The 20,959-nt window shown below is 45.5% G+C and overlaps 1 protein-coding gene across 2 annotated transcripts in view; it reads right to left on the bottom strand.

Annotated features, from left to right (window-relative positions):
• Window positions 1-458: 458 nt before the first annotated feature.
• The window catches only part of ari-2 (E3 ubiquitin-protein ligase ari-2), a 38,385-nt gene continuing 17,884 nt past the window's right edge, over window positions 459-20,959 (bottom strand). Inside the window, exons 10-15 of one of the 2 annotated variants that reach the window (XM_075668790.1) lie at window positions 18,899-18,944; window positions 13,340-13,467; window positions 12,643-12,786; window positions 10,063-10,131; window positions 6,006-6,089; window positions 459-5,368 (exon numbers count right to left, since the gene is read on the bottom strand). In XM_075668790.1, the coding sequence (XP_075524905.1) occupies window positions 5,300-5,368; window positions 6,006-6,089; window positions 10,063-10,131; window positions 12,643-12,786; window positions 13,340-13,467; window positions 18,899-18,944 (540 nt within the window). In that variant the 3' untranslated portion in view covers window positions 459-5,299. The remainder of the gene's footprint in view (window positions 5,369-6,005; window positions 6,090-10,062; window positions 10,132-12,642; window positions 12,787-13,339; window positions 13,468-18,898; window positions 18,945-20,959) is intronic. The other variant, XM_075668791.1, reaches the window with a different exon arrangement.

The following is a 20,959-nucleotide window of genomic DNA, read 5'->3' as shown; positions in this document are numbered from 1 at the left end:
AGTAGATTAAAAAAAAATTAAATTATGGGGTTTTACATGCCAAAACCACTTTCTGATTAAAAGGCACGCTGTAGTGGAGGACTCCGGAAATTTCGTTTACCTGGGGTTCTTTGATGTGCACCTAAATCTAAGTACCACGGGTGTTTTCGCATTTCGCCCCCATCGAAATGCGGCCGCCGTGGCCGGGATTCGATCTCGCGACCTCATGCCTAGCAGCCCAACACCATAGCCACTGAGCAACCACGGCGGGTGTTGCAGTAGATAGCTAATCTCTCATGCAGCAGACCCATGTTTCAGTCTTAGGTGGGACAAGATTTTCTTCTTTAACGTGAAGCTTAAATAAAAAACACAGGTAAGATGGCATACATAGCTATTTGCTGTAAAAGATAAACCTGCTTTGTACAACGTATGGATATTGCCATCACACGCAGCTTTTAATCAGTTGGAATCTAATTAAAACGAAGCTTGCTAGAGTTAGCGAGGTAGCAGCGCCAGTGGGCAACACGAGCACAGCCTCATCGCCTTTGGCTTAGCTGTGTCAAGGGGATGAAGATAATGTACGATTCTTGAGGAGGAAAGAATGTTGACACGTGTGGGTACAGAGAAGTGTTACACACACATAAATATGCTTAAGGCTTCTAATATCCTTTTTGCCACACAGGCACATACTCATTTTGGAGTATTGCTGAAGAATGGGCACCTACACCGGGCCTGAAGTTGTCAATTCAGGCACAAAATCAGTCTCCCAAGTTGTCTGTTAGAACTCGCACTGTGCTCTTGCACTCTAACACCAAGAATATCAACACAAAACACATTCTTGTACAAGAAGCAACTTCTTTAATTTGTAATTATGTATAGTACCACCTATGTATAATATATAGAACTGTACATAAAAAAAAAGTGCGACGAGATCACTTAGACAAAACAGAAAAAAAAAGATTTCTGAAAATGCCAGCTCATTCCGTAACAGGGATAGCACACCTTTCTTCCAACATGATTTCAAACAAATACCCATCTCTCTTAGAAACACTGCTTGACGTAGCAATTCAGGCTTGGCCATTGGAACAGCGCACACAGATATACAAAAAGAAAGCATACAAACAGTTCCCACATATTCGTTCACATTGGCACATCTTCGATCTTCACTTTTACCGAGTCCGCTTGTAAATTCATTACTAAAAGCTTGCAAATGTTGTATAAAGATGTCATGCAGCAAATGTACTTTGCACACTATTCTCTTTCTTTCCTATTTTCCACACCTTTTAAAACATGTTTTGCTGGTCAATTTAAAACTGCATTTTTTTTAATAAGCATCTAAACAATGTGTGTGTCTGCCAGGTTGTTTCAATGCTAGATCATGTGTCAATCTGGCAACCTGACATTCTGCAGAAATGTGCCTTCACGATGAATAAGCAATTCCTAACATATTTAATTTTGCAACACGTCTAAGAATGCCCTTGTCTCGCAAAGGATTGCGTGTTCAGCTCATGTACTCGTAGACTCGGAAAATGCAATTATCACACTGGATCAGTTCGAAGAGTACACTCTCAATGCAGAGAGGGGTGCTCCCACGTGACCAGCAAAACCTGCCTTATCTACGCACCCGACTGAGGTAATCGGCCGCCGGGATAGTAGTAAACAAAAGCGCTTGCATCATTTTTCATTCCCTTTGAAATGCTTCAAAAGGCACCTCCAACAAAGACGCTGCCTTCACCTAAATGAGACCTCTCCAGTCATGCATCACTATTGCTTTACTCCCATCTTTAATGGCTAGTAGTAGTCATTTCATCATCTCCTGCCACGACGCAAGAAACGTTTAGGAGCAGATACTCCCCTGCCCATGCCAGCATGAGCAGGTGACGAGATAATGTCAAGCGAAGAAAAGTGTGGGTTCATAGATGCAAACTTTGAAGCACATGCATGATTAGTGGGAGAAAACTGGCCTATTTGGCAACAACCTGTTATCTTCTGCACCTCAAAGGCAAATAGCTGACAAAAAACATGTTACGATTATTTTTTCAGTCAACGATCCATCTCTGCAGTGCTGTTTGCACAGAAGCATGTACAGGCAACGTCTAGTGGCTCGTAACACAAACTTTAAGCAATGAGTATGGTCGTCTTAGCAGCTATGGAGATGGGATTGTTATGTCAAGAGAAAGCACAGAAGGGGCAGAGCAAAACACAAACGTGTAACAATGTGCTTTGTTGTCATGGTCACAGCAGCAACTGGGAAGTTCTCGCACCAGAGATCGTGGAGAAATAAGGCCTTCTGTAGGGGGAAGAGTTACTGAAGTGGCGTTTCTCAAATTATTTGAGAACTACATGGGTCCTTTAGATAGTTGAAAGGGGGGATTTGTTAAGAGCAGTCAGAAAACGTGCCACGGTGGACAGTGGATATTAAAAAAAGCAAGTGAGGTACCCAGCAAGGCATATTGTGAAGAGCTTGTATGAAACTGAGAACCCTGCTAAGTTGTAGATCAAATAGGAGAAACAACGAGACAAGGTTGCCAATGAGCCAACGAGTTGGTTGACCATTAGTGAAAAATGAAGTACCTAATAAGGAAACTACAGGGATCACAAATACACGTCTTCAACTGTAACAGCTCCAGCTTTTCCTGTATTAATGTGGCTGTGTGCAACTGACAAAAAAAAAAAAAGAAGCAAACACTCCTGAATTAATCTAGAGCAAAGCCACAGCAATCACCGCAGCCCCTTTTAGACAGTTACATACCCTTATTCTGACCTTTCAACTATTCTATGTCCAATACTGTGACACCACTGTGCCTCTGTATAAACTATATTGAGTGGTGCAGTTTTTCTCAGGCATTTGGCAATCTTGACGATAATCGCCAATGCCATCGCGTCAAGTGAAGGGAAATGCCCCATAACTGTCATCACTGTTATAATATATGTGCTTTAAAGAGTTCACAAATGGGCTTGCGAGAGTTTCAAACTGCTAGAAGCTTGATAACCAACATACTAGGAAGCTGTGCTGACTCAATTCACAGGAGCACACCTAACGTCACATTTATCTTGAGGGCTAGAAAACCAATTATGGTGGGGCAGCGAGACGTAGCTCCCTGCACCCATCAATTCACGCGTCCATTCTCAAAGAAGTGTTCCTACTCAGAATCAGTATGTTTGCTTTTACGAGCCACCTCCTCTCGGCTAATCTGTGTGCCCAATGGACTGTTCTAGCATAGTGCTAGCACTCTACCATTACTGCCGTCTCCAGCACAACTCTGCTAGTTGAATGGCGCCAAATTCATGTGCAGTATGGCTTTGGTAACGTGAAGTCACATGACTGAAGAGACAGTGATGGTGGCAGCGAAACTTTCAAACGAGCTTCTTTCAAGATGTGGTATGTAGCGCAAGTCACTGCAACATACTGTGACTATTTCCATGTCTGCTACGATGCACCAAGCGTCAAAACTTACAAAGTATTTGGAGCCGAACTCTCCCCTCACAGAAGGCTTTATGAAGAAAAGTAGTGCAGATGGGACAGCATGAACAGGTGTCGCCTAAATTAAGGCAAATATGCACTAGCGTTGTGGCAATTGTGGGAGCTGAAAGATTCTTTGCAGATGACGTCAATGTGCAAAGGTTGCTAGGTTGCCAGCAGAAAGAGCATTTTAACGTCACTGGACAATGCAAAGACAGGGGATTCCCTGCTCCTAAACGTTTCCTGCCTTGGCATCTTCGACCCTAAGTTAAATGCAGCCCACTGCTCCAGCGCAACACTTGGTTCAACAAAACTCTTCAGAAGAGTTAGTTTTTTTTTCTAATTTGCAATGCAAGCTTTTTCCCAGAGTCTATTATTTTTATCCCGTGCTGTGATGAGATTTTGGCCTTAGAGAGCTAGAAGTTGTACCCTCGATCGACTGCTTTTGTGGAGATCAGTACAGCAATTCCTGTTCTGCATTGCAGCAAGTTTTTCAATCATAGAGAGCAAGATTACAGAAGGCTGGCATTCTCGATTGACCACTTTCACGGAGATCACTCCCAGCATGCGGCAACTAACTAAATCAGCAAATATGGGACATTCCAGACATACTTTTTGTCAGGATCACCTTGACACCGCATCGCAGCCGAGTGCATTAAAGCAACTGCCAATAGAAATCTTGCGACATGAATAAATGCTTGCCGCTACAACAGTGAACCACACCGAAGGCGACCAGATGCGTTCCCAATTCGGATGAAAGAAATGTCACTTTTGCGGGCATGGTTCAGTCACTGTGATGAGGTCATGTCCATTTTTGGCCACCGAGCTCGAATGAATTCATTTTGGAAACTAGGCAGCGACACCAAATGCTAGAAAAACAAGGAGCGTCGGCCTGCTAGATCACCAACAGGAGGCCTGCACACAAATTTTCAGGGACAGAATCGCGTCCTATGCTCTCGGAGGAAGCGACAGAATGCTGCCGCACATGGAGAGAGAAAAAAAAAAACAACTTGTAAATCACGAAATTTGTGCAATCACACAGATGTCGAGTTCACCCCAATGAAGCACATGCAGTGAAGTTGAATTTCTTCAACCGCAACAGCTCTCCCTATAAAGATAGAAAGAACAAAGCGCAAAATCGCTAACTCACTGCGCAAAATTTTTGTACGCAACCTCCCACCCCGTGCTCTTCTCAACACGATTAAGGAAACCAGGGTTGGCATAATGTAAAGATTTCTTTCTTGGCATCCACCATTCACAACCAGCCAATTTTGGTGATAACATGGGAGGAGCACCACTCAGACCACTGACAAAGAGCGAAAAGGCATAGCAAAATAATAGTTGCCGTGCAGAAGCGGAATCACCACCAAAAGAAATCGATCGACAAATACAGCCTTCAGGTCAGATTACCAGGAAACCATGTTTGTGAATGGCACGATGCCCAGATGAGAAAACTGCTCCCGCAACTCTCATTACATTTTTCTTTTCCCTCGTGCCGGAAGGCTTTACCTGTAACTCCGAATTTAGTTCTCACTATTTATGGAACACCGACGAATGCCCGTGGAAGGCTTCCCACATCTTTGCTCTGTTAATTACAATTTACCGTTCAGGACGAGGAGAGATCCCCAATTAGCTTTGTGCCTCGATGTTACATCGATGACTGCAAACGTGAAAGACGTGATGATGATGAGGTACGACGCCCGCTGATTAGTAGCAGGGGTCCCAAGTCGAGCATCTTCTTCAGTAATGTCCTGGCACGGTAGCTTCAGATTTTTTTCTTCTATTTTTTTTTTTTTTTGGGTGTGCCGGTACGACAGTCATGTGTCTGTGCACAGGTGACTAGAGCCTTCTGCCCTGCTAGACAAGGAAGTCCTTGAGGAGAATTGAGCGCCTCTTCTCAGCGACGTCCATCTGGTTTTCGAGCTCCTGAAACGGACAACCAGATAGCAGTTGACACTACACATCTTCTGCTAGTCGTGCAAAAACAAAGAACGCATCGCACCAATGCGGCCAAACCTCATTAATAACAACGTTGCATCCGACATGAAAACATCTTCGTCACATCCAATACTTGTTACAAGCATGCATGCTGACATCTACGAGAAAGAAGTGGCAACGAATTGATGAGCAGCCCTATGCGAAAGAAACATTAACTGTGGCGCCTCCGACGGGGCAGAAAAGGGCCTCCCGTTGGTTCTGATGGCCCACAGACAGCTTCCTGTGTGGCACGTGAACAATTAAAAACACATGTTTCGCAGTGTTGTCAATACACAACCATTGATTACACAGGATGGGCAGGTTTGCTTGCAAGCTGCTGGACAGCCAAGCCAAGCCACCGGCCAAAATGCGCACACATGCTTAAAATGAGCCATTTCAAGTTGCCTTTCCTCAGCATTCAACATTTTTTGCTACCAGAATACATATATATTGAGCTGAGAGTGAACGAATATTCACTTCATAACCAAATGATAATACCCACAGAAAGCATGCATGCAGCTCACTACAAATGCAATAGAATGACAGGCCGCTTGAGAGAATGCAAGAAAACAAAAACAAGACATACCCCTCTGTCTGTCGTCTCTGCACGTTCCACCTTCCACGAGAGATTCTCTATTTCTGCTTCCAAGGTTGCTTGCTGGTACTCAAACTGCAGTCATACAAGAAGCAAACGTCGCTTGTTTGGTCGTAAACCTCCTTGCTTTCTTTTTTTTTGTCTACACCACAATGGCACAGTGAACACTGCATTCTCAATCTATTTCGTCTAGTCATGTGCAATGAAACCTGCACAAGGTGATGGCCAAAGCTATGGATGAAAAGTCATGAGCTGTGACAAAAAACAAATAAATCAACAAAAGAAAATTGTTCACCCCACAACACAGAACTGCATTGCGACAGCTGCATACAGAATGCCGAACAATGCACACTTCAATAAGTGCGTGTCCTGCCTGTGGCACAACTTTTTTTATGACTGACATTCGGCAAGTTACTTTGGCAAACGGTTGACTATAAATATGAGCTGACATGTGCGGAACCCAAGGTATTACATATCAACATTGCCAATGCATTACACCGTGTCACCTTTGATAGTGGCAATCCTAATCTCATTCAACTTTATTTAATCAAACCGGGGGGAAAAAAAAATGGAGTTTTACGTACCAAAACCACTTTCCGATTATGAGGCACGCTAATCGAACCGGCGGAGGATACATGCAGACCATTGATAAGCAAAACAGTGCTGCGTAAGTCAATGGCCAGGTACAGTGTCGTCGACAGTTAAAGGGAACACACTCTTCACGTGTGGCTCTCACCTTGCTGGTGCACAGCTAGCTGCAAGTGCCAGCTGAAGCTATGTCAATGCACTGCACAGGTGTGTAGAAAGGTGCCAGCAGTGCCAACCACAAATAATCTGCTGCAAAGCTCGAACTTGCCAGAAGGGAAAGTGTTCCCTTGAACAATCGACTGCACTGTACAATGTAGGCATGCAAAAAATATAGAAATTTGGTTGAGTTGGCACGTGTTTACAGTTGAAACTCAATGAAGTGATGACCATGCTCGAATTATTCTGTTAAATCAGGAAGTTCGGAAAATTGAGTGAGGGATTTTTCAGTCCTTCAAAATCTAAAACTGTAACGTAGCGACATCCGAAAGGCACTGCGGCATTGTATTTGCCACTAACTCACGCTTGCGTGAGTAAAAGGTCCATGAGGACAGCTGAACTACCGCCGCCCCTAGCGCCATCTGGTACGTAAGAACGCTAGCGACTGCAGAGTCCTTTGTTCTATGCACGGGTGCGGCATGCAGCCTCGTCAAAATAAGGCTAGGGCCGCGACTCGGGTGTTGAGATGTTTTAATGCGATAGTGTTAGAGTGCGGCACACGCTTGAAGAACCAATCTGCGTCAAAATTAGAAAGGTATCACAGCTTTTCTTAGTCATTTAATTTTGGAAAAGCTTCGTTCAATTAGTTTTATTGCAAGACAGATTTGTTAATTCAGGTTGATGACAACACTGAAGCTTATGGGCACTTGCCGGGGAACGGAAATTTCGCCATTACACAGGGAACTTCATAAAATCAGGTTTTGTTAGATCGAGTTTTTAACTGTATAGTGAAAACAGCGTGCACAAATGTGTGGACAACGCAGGAAAATGGGGAATCGCCTTTCTTATTTACTATGGTATAACAGATAATATATACATCACAACATGTCAGCTCTATTTTTCTTATTCTGGGCTACCGTTCTGTCACATTCTGATTGTGTTGTATTCTTTTGCATTCTGGTGGGCTAGCGATAGGCGCGTTTCCTGAAGTTAACATTCTCCATGCTAATTAGCATATTTTCTGAAACACATTGAAGTGGAAATGGCATGCAACAAATCGATGAATTTTCAGATACTGGGCAGGAGCGTTCAAATAAGGCTATGTAGATGGTCTTACTGTAATTCTGGCCTATCTTTGTGCCTCGAAGTTAAGAACTAAACCAGAAACCTGGTGGCACACATTTTGGTCACGTTAACAGCAGGGCCACTGCACAGCGCAACAAAATGGGCCCATCGACATTAAGCAATTCTACACTGAAAACACAGTAGAAATATCATCGACGTGGCTGCTGCTTAAAGAGTTTCTAAGGACAAACCTTGGTTAGCCAAGGTCAGCTAAGCTATGCAAGTCAACAGCAATTGACAGTTGTTCCTTCAGAAACAGTACCACGCTAAGGCACACGCACCCACATGTCTTTTGCTGCACTCATTTTGAGCACATGGGTACGCCTGTCCAAGCTGTGTTTGCCCACTAACTCAAAACAGCTACCTCTTAAAAGCATGCAGTGCAATATCAGCTGGCTATCATCCACACCCCTCATCGTGCACCACTTCATGCTGCTCACTCCGATGACAACGGCTCCACACAAAATGCCTTAGCCACACATCTCAGTCAAGACTTAATGGAACTCAGTTGACTGACCAATTGATTTATTAATCAAATGATCAATTAAAATGCCTGAAAGCAAAGCCTTAGCTATAAGAGGTGCCAAGGAGAGCACCAGATTAATTTTCAGAAGCTAGAGTGCTCTATTTAAAGGGACACTAAAGTGAAAAATGATTTCTTCTGCATCAGTAAATTACCGTCCTACAACACCAAAAACACCACTCTTACAACGATAAGGTGTTTGGTAAGCCAGAAAAAGTGTAAAAACGAAATACGGGTGGCGACGCCTACTTAAGTTCCCGCACCTGGGGGCTGTGACGTCTTGGATTTTGATGGCATCTTCTAGGGCCTACTAATTATATAGAGCGGTACAGATTGACTACATTGTGTTCGGGAACCCTTATTCAGCCAACGTGGCCCAAATGCGAAAACATACTTTGTATGTTTGGCGTCATGCTTTGACGTCATGTTTGACTTTGACGTCATGCTGACGTACCGGCGCTGGGGTTTCGGTGCGAAATTCAAATACTGATACTTGGAACTTCATTTTCTCATCTAATAATCAAACTATCTTCTTGAAATGACTGCCTGCAGGGTTCTCAAACAATGCTGCATTAGTCTGAACTGATTTATCTTTTCGCTTTAGTGTCCCTTTAAGCACAAAGGCATATTAATGGGACATATGGCTACTGCAGCCAGGACTCGAACCCACTACCTCGTTCTCAGCAGCACGCCACAGCCACTGAGCCAACATAATGGGTGCACCTGTTAAAGAACCCCTCACCAGGCTACATAGCAAACTTTGGTTATACACCAGAAGTTGTTATGTGCCCTCTAGAGAGCGTTTTACCGCAATAATTTCTTCAGTTGGTTCCATTAATAGCCAAGGTATAAATATTTCATTGCCGCAAACCCATGATTTCAGGAGGCGAGTGTCACTGCCAACATAGACACTATCTCCACTTGCCCCCGTCTAGCTTTAGCAAGCGAAATTCCTTCCCTGCACGCTCCTGTACTGGAGCGGGAAGATTGCGTGATGCGTACATGACGGGCTCCACCTTCTTTCTTTTTTCTTCTTTAGCTTTCAAGCTGTGCGACGCACTTGGCTGATCGTCTCACACATGCGCTGCTGCGTTTGTCTCGTTTCGTGCGCTTTGTGCATAACACCCAACTAGCGGTATAAGTCGGCGCTACACGAACACTGAAGCAGACGCAAGCGGACCACAGAGCATGATCGCGCACTGGGACGCGGTAGAAAATGACACAGTTTCGTTCTCTATGCGTGCAACTGCAGACTAAACGGAAGTACATCTCTCTTTGCTAAGGTACGGAGTATAAAACAAAGACATGAAGCCGTTCGGTTTGTAGACTTTATTGTTGCTCTAAACATAAGTTCATCTAGTGAAGCAACAGGTCAAAAATAACTGCTGTTGCCTTCAATAATTCTCAAAATCACGTGCCACTGTGAATGAAGCACTGGGACGATTGACGCTGACTATCCTGCCAGGAGTGAAGAGCCCACAGGGAGAAGGCTGCTCGGCTTTAGATGTCAGCTCCTTTCGCAGCGCATAGCAGTGTAACAGTTTGCAGGCACGATCGTCAGCTCACATTGTGTGCACTGCGCTTTTTAGTATGAAATGGCCAGACCTGGTGAAGGGCCCTTTAAAGGGGAAAAAAAAAGATTTGATGTGGGCTTACCAGTTCCTTCCTAGGCCCAGGTTCCATGTAGTAGGCATAAGGGTATGTATACTGTAAGGTGTAACGGCACTGCGAGAGATGCATTAGAATATATTCAATGAGGGGTGTTGCACACATTTGTCCAAAAACTGCTTAACATGCTATGCGCCCCTAGAGACTGCATTGACCGTGGTACACAAGCTGTTGAAAACGTGTCGAAAAATTAATCTCACAATAGCAATGTCCCACTCCACCATCTTCCAATCACAATCCGCAGTTCTCGGCCTGCTTTTGTCATTCGTGGAAGTTCGTACAAATGCTCATTGAAAGTAAAGTCCACGGAGGAACACCACCCGCACATATGGATAATGAAGATGGATGGGCACAAACACCAACTCCCAGAGGGTTTCTGAAATTATCCTACACCCTACAGGGAACAATTTTACAGCACAACAAAAAACCTTATTGGTAGAAAGTGCGTTTCCTTTAACCATGTTCACCAACTACACTATAGGATTGTAGCGAAGCAGAGGGACGCTATAGTGGGCCATCCTCTCCAACGCTTCCTAGTGGGTCAATCTCTCCAGAGCTTTTGCTTGGGGCACATTGCTCGTGCTGGGAATCCATGCCCTGCTCTAATGGTCAGTCCCAAATGCTGGTGACTAATCAACGCCTTTAGAGGATGCTTAGACGCATATGGCCTCCCTTGGTAGAGTAGTATGGGGCACGTCTTACGCAGCACCCTGCTTTCCTCCCCACGCTGTCGCTATACTATCCTCCTTCATTTTCCTCCTCGTGTTTACTTCGCTCTCGCTGTTTTTCATCTCCACTGCGCTCCTCGTTCGCTCTTTCATCCTTCAGTGTGCTCGTTCCCTCAGTTACACCAATGCACGCCAACTCAATGCAGGAACGCTCAATGCAGGAACTCTCTCAAGTGCTTTGCTTTTTGCATTAGCGACTATTGCAATCATGGGCGAATAATTAATTTCACCCTCGTGACTGTTGTAGCACACAAAAACAGGGCACTATCTGGTGGACCGATCCTAGCTTTAGTCTCGGGTCGGGATGCCTAAGAGCTGTGCTCTAAAAGCGATCGATGCAGTGCCCAAGCCTCTGTTTGGTATGACTGTTCTATTTATTTTCACCATTCCGGTGCTCGACTTCATAGTATGAGTACGAGTCCTGCATTGAGTGTCCGCCTCGGCGCCGGCCATGTTGGGTAATGAGCGCAGTAGAGTACGAAAGACGGCGATAGCGAAGAGAGTGCGAGGAGAAAAGCGGAGGAGAAGGGTACAGCGAAAGCAGGAGGAAAGGGGAGTGCGACGTAAGAAATACTCCACGGCAGCGACCCACTACGAGATGGCAGCATAGTGTCAGGCGCCATCACCCGGTCGCTGATGACGCCATTACTACGGCATGTGGCAAGTGCGTCCACCGATACCATGTACAGGAACAAAGTGCTGGCGTGGGCTTCGAACCCATTGCGCATACGCTGCTTCGCCTGCACCGCTGCCGCTAAAGAGGCACTCCCCGCGAGCCACATGTTCCGCTGTTCACGCTTTCTTTCTGAACAATGAGTGACACATATAATGGTTTCCAGCAAGTACAGACGCGAGCACTAAATGGTGCTCGCGTCTGTACTCTGCTACTCTGCTAAATGAGTGACACAAATGGTGGAGGTGCTTTGTCTGCCGCTGCTGCTAAATGAGCTGCCCAAGCTGAGGCTCGGCGTCGCTGATGCCAGAATCCAGAGGTGCACACTGCCAAAGCAGAAGCTAAGCACTGTCTCCGAACGTACATCCATTAATTTCTCCGACCATCAAAGACTGGGAGTGAAGTGCGTCTTGAAGGAGAGTGTGCGGAAGAAAGAGTTGCCGATACCTGTACATGCACACATCTCTCTCAAGTGCTTTGCCTTTCGCATTAGCGACTATTGCGATCATGGGAAAATCATTTATTTCACCCTCGTGACTGTTGTAGCATACAAAAACAGGGCACTATCTGGTGGACTGATCCTAGCTTTAGTCTCGGCTCGGGATCTATCTGTGGCATGGCAGTGCAGATGAAGGGTCGCTTTTCGGAGGAGAATTCGTGCAATTAAAGAAGGACTGAATGGTAATGTGTTGTGTTGGCCCCTCACCTACCCGAGATCTGCGAAGCATGAAAGCGCATACGGCTCGAAGCCAGGCGTGGACCGTCTCTCTCTCGAGAGACTCGCCCATCTTACAATTAAGCCCACAACCGCGCACCGGCAGTGTACTCATTCTCAACACGAAAGTGCATGTGACCCCGTTCAACAGGAGCCACACTTTGACCTACCGGAGAAGATTATGATGCAATAGACAAAGGCATGGCACATAACATTTTAACTTATTTACATGGAAACTAAATCCCACATCACAGTTTAGTATAGACAGTCAGGTCATAGAGCAATACGTGGAGTGCAAATCTGACTTGCACTAACCTCTAAAGGCTCCCATAGCTGCCCAATAAAGATGCTTCAAAGCAAAATCACATGCACTTTGTGAGACATGCCCACGAAAAGTGAACCTTGCTAGACACGTTAGAGCGAGGTCATAGAGAGCAAGACAGGCTCCTCACCTTGGCCAAGAGAGAGACCGCATCAAGCAGGTACTGCCAATCGATCCAGGTTCCCTCATTTGCCATCACCTTGCCATTGATGCGGTTCTTGATGGCACTGAGCGTCATCTCCTCCAGACGAAGGCTCTTGGCATGGTTCTCCCACTGGTGAAGGAAGGGAAATACTGCACTTTTGCTCCAGGCTGCTTGCACAGCTTACACATAAGAGCGCAGTCATGCTCTATTAAATAAAGTTGACAATGGGTGAACATTAGGTGCACGCACCGACTTTCATCTAGCTGTAGCAACATTACGACAGCGGTTGAAATAGATTGAACAGGTCGCATGCGTGCCCACGTCCATGCAGAAACAAGTTGAGAATTTATTTTTTGGACATTTATCAAATAAACGCTTAGTTTTGGCAAATCCATTATTTTGGACTCCCAATTATTTGGGCAGTTTCCACCAAGTGCAACATATTGGTTGGCAATTGTACCAGCTCAAGTTAGAACGAAACTTGTCTGTCTCTGCAATGTAAACCTAGTGGTGCCAAAAGGCATACCCGAGAAAAAAAAATGTCGTTATTGTCAGGTTGTGGCTTCGAATTTAACACAGTGTTTTTCAACACGGTAAGTTTAGATGTACATACAAATAAATAAAAGAATCTCGCGTTATATTTGTGCAAATATGGTAGCCATGCATAAATGAGTGTACAAACCCTTTCAAAGTAGAAGAGGTACTTCTTCAGCGCTTCCCTTGCTTGCGCATGGGCGGATTCGTTGGCTATGTTGGGGTTTTCCTTATACCGACTGCATTCGTAATACTCACTACCATGTGTTCTCCAGTCTGCAATGAAAAGAGGGTGTTCATAGTTAATAGGGTAGCCCATGCACACAAACGGCCGTCTGTTTTTGAGGACAAGGAAAAACTTGCTAATTGAGATTTCAAGGGACATCAACATAGAAAAGAAAACATCCGGAAAAACCTGGACATAAAATTATTATGCAGACAAAGAAAAAAAATGACAAACTCTTACTGCAGCAACATATTGTACACTAAATAAATCCATTATCCTATTCTTAATTCGCAAGAAATCCAAAGCGCGACTCTCCTCGACTTAAGCAAATAACAAAGCACTTGCTAACTAGCGTGAGAGCCTGCACGCTGCTTCTCTGAGGATAAACAAGAATTCAATACCATAGAAAAATGCATACGTTTGTCAGGCAGACAGCTAGTCCGAGTTACTATTCAATTTTATGAATCAGTGAGGGTAAAATTACAGAGCATTTAATGCAAAAAAATTTGTGGCGCACTCTTGGACTAAGCCAGTGGTTACTTTGGTGACAAAAAGATTGCCGACGAGTACGCGCTCTAACGACGTTACTTTTGTGTTATGTACAGTCAACAGCAAAAGTTTACGGGATGCGGTTTCCCCTCCAAATGTGAATTCCTGCATTGTTAAGGCATGACACCTCGTATTTAATGAATCACTGCGTAGGTGGCGAAGGCTACTACATGCTGGAACATTTAATTCGAGGCTGTGTGACCGCGCTTTGCGAGAATTCAGCTTCTTTGCAGATCCTGCATCCCGAAAACTTTTCAGTTGACTGTACACCAAGAGAAGAGGCAGTGGAAATGTCACATCACCGTTGATTGGTGCTTGCCACATTACAGCAGCCGTCAGCCTTAACATGGACAACGAAAACACATCTGTAGCTGTTTAATTCTAACAAATGCAAGATGCGAGGAGAAAATATTGTATATTCTAGAATGATGATGATGACAAAATGTATTTATTAAAGGATGGCGCGAAGGCCTATAATGGGGAATAGGAAGAGGAGAGGGGAGGCGTATTCAGAGCCGTCCTAGGAGCTGCGCGTCCTTGGCGAAAGCCAAGAGCGAGTCCAGAATGGCCCTGTCAGAATCCATCGATCCAGTTGCCGGTCTAATCCACTCCTCGTAGGACGACACTCGCACCGCCCTCAGGTGGTGGTCCCGCTGTTGAGCGTGTCGCTGGCACTCCCAAAACAGATGGGCTGCGGATGGCCGCGTAGCCATGTCGCAGTCAGGGCACCTGTGTGGCGTATGGAGCGCTTCTTGGTCCGCGGAGGCTGTGGGATGGCCGGGTTCCTGCGATGGAAGGGAGTTGGGAGACGGAGATGGAGGGCGTCTTTCCCGGCGTGGCCGGTACTGTCGCCACCGTTCCAGCACATCCGGTGTGAGGACGAAGCCGGAACGGAGCCTATGCAACAGCACCTGCCCCGACCTGGGAAGACCCGCTGGAAGTGGGTCTGGGTCTGAGGGCACACTCGCACGGAGTTCCCTCTTGCGTCGGTTGGCTGCTGCTCTCAGAGCTCTGTCGGGGTCATACGGGGCTCCATTTGTCGTGTTGCCTGTGCTGGTTGTGAGGGCTTCTGAAGGATCCCGGGAGACGACGCGGTTGGAAAGAAGGGCGCGCGCCGCCTCGTGGGCTCTCTCATTTCCCTCGATGCCCTGGTGACCAGGGATCCAATGAAGTGTTGCAGTGACCCCGTGGGCTTCCGCGCGCCTGAAGGCCTGCTTGACGAGGAGTACTTCCGATGATGATGTGTGGCGCGACTTGCAGGCATGCAGCGCATACTGAGAGTCCGTGTATATATCGATGTGTTTTGCTTGCGTGGTGCTTGAAACTCTATCTAATGCCCAGGCTATTGCGCGGAGTTCAAGTTCCGTTGGGTCGTCAGCATCAGCAGTTGTAAAGGTAGAATGTGTCTCATAAGAACCCACTACGTGGTAGGCGACTGCTCCCTCGTTGGTGCGTGGGTCGAAAGCTGCGTCAGTGTACACTTGTTCATGGCTTGGCGGTGCGTCTGCCAATGTCTGCACATGACGCGCAGCGAATGCTGCCCGGCGGTGCGCATGTTGGGCACCCATGTTTCGGGGCGTTGGTGTAGTGTCGACGACAGCAATGTCATCCCACGGTGAGATGTCGGATGGCAGTTGTGGCAAAGTTGATATATCCTTTCCCATGTAGGCCAGTAGAGTCCTGCCTTGTCTGGTGTGCTTCAGGCGTTCCTCGTGTCCTGCCTTCGATGCTTCGATGGTTGCACGGAGGGTAGGCAACTTCGCATAGCGATGTAGCTCCTCGACACGTGTGTGTTTCGGGAGCCCTGTGATAACACGGAGAGCTGATCTGTGGAGTACCTCTAGCTGTGTCCAGTGCCGAGCAAGCAGGTCATAACAGCGCGCTCCGTATATCGCTCGGGATGTCAGCAAAGCACTAACAAACTTTCGGCATACGTCGGTACCAGCACCGCTCATGCGGAAACAGATTCGTTTTATGAGGTGCAGAGTGTTGTGCCATGTCCGACGAAGGTCTGCGAGCCACGCATCCGCTGTGCCTGTGCGGTCAATAGGTATCCCGAGAACGCGCACTGATTTTTCTGCTCGCTGCAGCGTTTTGCCTGCGAGAGTGAGCGTGAGGGCTGCTTCGTCCTGCGTTGAACCTCGGATCACCACATAGGTTGTCTTCTCTGGAGATGGCCGCATGCCAGTTTGTGGCAGGTAGTCGTCAATAACGTCAAGTGCCGCCTGCAGGGTCTCCTGCTGCTCATCAATTGGTCGTGATGCAGTCCATAACGTGATGTCATCTGCGTAAATTGTGAAGCCCAGTTCGGAAATAGCCTCCAGTCGCTCAGCCAGGCCTATGATAGTCAAATTAAAGAGTAGGGGTGATAGTATGGAGCCTTGTGGGACTCCCACTATGTTTGGGTAAACCTTCCCGACGTCTCCGTCGACCCGTATGGAAAAAGTGCGATCTTGAAGGAAGGAACGCACAAAGTTGAGGGGGCGGCCCGTGATTCCGTGCCTCTCAGCTGCCTCGATGATTGCCTCATGCGTCACAGTGTCAAAAGCTTTACTAGAATAAAGACGGGTTAAACTAACACATTCAAAGCACCTCAGCCAGACCTTCAGCATCATCCACAGGAGAAGCAATAAAGTTGTGCTTGGGTTAAGTATGGTGGAGGCTGTACATTACCCATTACCATGTCAAAAGCTAAGACAACTACTACATCAGAAATTAGAATTTAAAGTACAGCCTCCCTGTCCTAAAAAAGATACTAAGCAGAAACGTTAGGCAAGTTAAGGTTAGTAAATATGTTTTAAAAAAAGTTTCGTTGTTTTAATGATAAAATACAGTCGAACGATTTTTCGGACGTGCCAGACGATTAGGATGGCTTTGCAGCACCACCGTGTACCCAATGGGGCCAATATAAGAATGTCTGAAATTTCGGACACTGAAACCATTCGCTGTTCGATATCCCGGATTGTTTGTCATAAAGGCAGGTCCGAAATGGCCTTAATCGAAGCCACTAATGCTGCTGTTTCTATTATCTCACAGCTTCGAACCAGCGCTCCCACATGCCGATTTTCTGGCAGCCATAGCCACCACAGCGGCAACGCTTGGCCTAGCTGCTTTGATGTTTGCTGCCAAGCTTCCTTCTCTTCGGTGTCGTGTTTTAGCGCGATATCGTTAAGGGCCCCTTGTCTCTCAAAAATGTGGCGTCAGCGGCCAAGAAAATCACCCCGAGCCATACATCCTGATCCACGCAGGCCCTCTGTGTGGCGCATAGGCGCTACTGAACTCGTTGAATTTCTCTAAGTAAAATGCATCAGAAAATTTCCAAACTACGACTTACACACAACCTACAAACATGATAGTGTCAGACTGTAATAGGAGTATGTGAGAAAACATAGTTCGCTTATGTGGAAACTCAAACACAAACCCCTTTTCCACCTGCTGCTTGAGGTCTGTCTTAAAGTGTGGCGTGGCCTGCTCAGTTCCTTGCAGCACCATAAAAAAGAAAGAACCAGAAAGCTCGCCTTCGTGCATAGAATTCACCGCCAGCATTACCGGGAAAACAGTACAGTTACATAGTAAGCTGCAGTTGCCAGGGTGCATGAGAAGCAATTAGGGATCTTTGAATGCTATCGTGTCCCACTCTTAAAGATGAAGCTTAAGCGTCCTCCCAAATTTTTTCATTGAGAGAATTCACTGCTGTCAGCAATAGTGCCGTCTCCGCCTTTGTCGTCCTCACCGATGGCTTAAAAGCGTAGAAATCATGGCAAGGATCAAGTGTTGTGTAATGCTGGTTCCCAAAAGTCAGCTTCGCTGCAACACAGCAGTATTATGCAGTAAAGCATACACAATGTATTGCGGTGAAGCATACCGAATGGAAAGGGGGCTGCCGCCACGGGACACAGTATGTATATGGTCCTTAATTACACATGCTAGCACCTGCTGTCTCCTGTCACGCTATGAGCATTGATACGCCTAGTAAGCATAGTAGCAGGCCTTTAGAACTATTCCCTATGGCGATTTAAGCCCTTCGGGGTAGTAAAAGACATGCATTCACTTTTTCGGGCTGCCCAATTTTCCTGACATTTTTGTGACCCCAGGGGTGTCCGAAAAATCAGACATTGACTGTATTGATTATCAGTGGTGAAATGTAAAGGCCAATCTTTTCCTTCAAACATGCATCCAAACCACAGTGGCAGTAATGTGCACTGTCACGAACGTCACACTATTTTCGTCTATGTGAGCCCTTTGCAAGCACGACTGAATGTTCATGAAAGTTACAAGGATGAGTGCTCGTTCAGCTTTAATTGCCGTTAATGCTTTTTTTTTTTTTAAATAACAGACTAGCCCCAAACAGATGGCTTCAAAGTTTATGGCTTTATGAGGTGCCTGTGCAGAGAAAATTAAGCTGGTAAAGGAATTTCAAAAATGTTCGTTGTGTCCTCTTTAGCATGGGTATGCTTATGGCAAGTACTGCCTAGGTTGGTTTATTGCAATCCTGTAACTACTAACTACCTGCTACTGCGAACTAACTTAGCTTGACTTTACATTTTTATTTAGTGTCCCTTCAGAAAGGATCATATAAACCATTTCAACTAAAACAAACATCTTTACTAACACCTACAAAATTCTTACTTTCGGCTCTACATTCGGATTATTCTGCACTTGCAGCAGAATAAAAACTGCATGCATAATATAACACCACCACTACTCATGCTCTTTTAGAACACTAAACTACTGCGACAAATGTAGCACTGGTTACCACAGTCAGTCCAGGCTCTCTCGAGACGTACAAAACCGAAACTCCCAATTTCCAACATCCCCATGCATGCTACATCACCACCTGCCCCACTCAGCTGCTAACATGTTTATGCCCAGCCATAATTAAAGCCCAGCCATAAGATTAAGTCGCAGACATAAGTGGGGAATCACACGTACCTCCGAGACACATCCAACAAAAATCATATTTACAACTGTAACATTGCTGCAAAAGAAGAAAAAGCAAAGAAACTGCGTTACCATGGGCTCGCCAGTTAATTTTCCACAGCTGAAGTGAACAAAACATTAATCAAAACTATAAAAACTTGCCAACCAAGTGAGAGAATGCAAGTGATGTCAGGACTCCATTATTCTTTAGAATGTTTAAGAACCTGAACTCACAACGCATGCAGCCTCTCACATTCACACTACTATACTCATTTCACCAAACCTGCACAGGTGCATGCGGAGCCTTTAGACATGCTCCTCCATTATCAACTGCCAATCGCCTTCTGCATGACACCGACTGAGTGGAAGTTTCATGAAAGGATTATTTTTTATTAGCACATAACAGGCAAGTCCTCCTTTCTGGAACACAAGGCCAGCTATCGTTGCTGATTGGCCAACACAAGCCCTAGGCTTCGATTCACTGCATGGAATTAGAGACGTGGGGTACACAAACACATTGTGTTACATGTGCGATCTGCCTGCTTACAACTAAGCAATCAGGAAATCACAGGGAGATTTTGTTGAAGCACATCCTTATTCTGACCCCTATCAGACGGTTGCTGCCGTACTCATGGCCGGCGACAGCTTGTCTTTAGAGCAGACGAACTTCAGAAGGTGCTGCCACCTCTTGGGAGGAACTAAGTTTCTGCTGTTATGTTCTCTTCTGAACACCTGATTTTTTCACTCAACTCTGCACTCTGAGCTATTGGCTTCCGCACACATGGCGCGAGTATGATTACTATACACCTACGACTGCTGGTCTAGGGGCATGCAAAAACTGATTCTTGTCTGTTTTAGTGCTCTACTAAACATATACTGCTGCACTCTACCTGCGTCAGTTTACCGTTGGCCATTTGACCATTCAGTTTGCACATGAACTGCCATTTTGTACTATACTCACATGTGCTTTTCCATTATTCTATTGGTGTTCCTATAAATCGGACTATAAGCTAAGTAGCAGCTGGAAATTGCTAAATCATGGCTCTTTTTAGTACAAAGAAGTGCAAAGTGATCTCTGAATTGGCACTTATTGCATGTGCAATTCTCGAAAAAAGGACATTTGAGGTTCTGAAATATTGCCTCCAATGATTTCATAATAACGAAATAGGTCGTTTTGGCTTTCCAAGCAAACAATTTCTTTCCGTGATTCGACCTCACAAAATGTAATTAACAAAAATAAAGTAAGGAAGTGAATATTTGTAACTGGAAACAATACTTCGTTTCTTAACTTTGCTTCAGAACTCTGTTTCTTAGTTGAGAATGAAAATACATACTAAATTGAAGACTCAATGAAGAAACAATATTTCTTGGCTCAATGTTCCTTCGAACTAGGCAACTGCCAGCCTAGTTCGGAGGAACATTGGCAAGTACATTGGAAAGTGTTGTACCCTTCTCACATGGGCACTTTTCAATAGCTATCGGCCTTCAACATTCTCAAAACTCTACCAATTCGAATGAGCCACATCACTGCTGTGTGGAAACCTGGATGACTATAGAAATGCTTTGGCAATTTGACAGCAAGGACTTGTGCTGCCACGGTGTCAAACGACAATTCCGCACCCCCCAAAAGTGAAAAGCCCCAAGTATTACTCTGAAAGCCCACTTTCATCACTAACGTATTTAAAAACACTACAACGACAGCCCTATTTAACCCTATTTCAACCCACAATTTTAAATTGTTGCACTCACATAATGTAGTACATATTCAGTTACATTAATTTCATGGTCGCACATTTTGTATAAATTGCCAGTTTCATTTGAGCGTACTGGCAACACTGAGCCTGTTTGCTGAAGTATTCTTTTTTATGGCACGGAACTAGCAATAGTTGCTGCAAGAAAAATACCTTTGTAAGATTGTTTCTAGCCACTAGTATTTTTTCTTCGAAAGCGTTGCTTCCGAGTCACTAGTCTTATTGGCACACTGTTGGCAAAAGTGCCCCCACCTGGCACTGTAAGGCCTTGGAGAGTGCGATTATGGTAGTCCCACACAACTTGGTCAATTTGATAAGCTAT

The sequence above is a fragment of the Dermacentor variabilis genome, chromosome 9 (genome assembly GCF_050947875.1).
Source record: "Dermacentor variabilis isolate Ectoservices chromosome 9, ASM5094787v1, whole genome shotgun sequence".
Lineage (NCBI taxonomy): Eukaryota > Metazoa > Arthropoda > Arachnida > Ixodida > Ixodidae > Dermacentor > Dermacentor variabilis.
The sequence above is the reverse complement of the archived record's forward strand: the minus strand, read 5'-3'. Positions and strand labels throughout refer to the sequence as shown.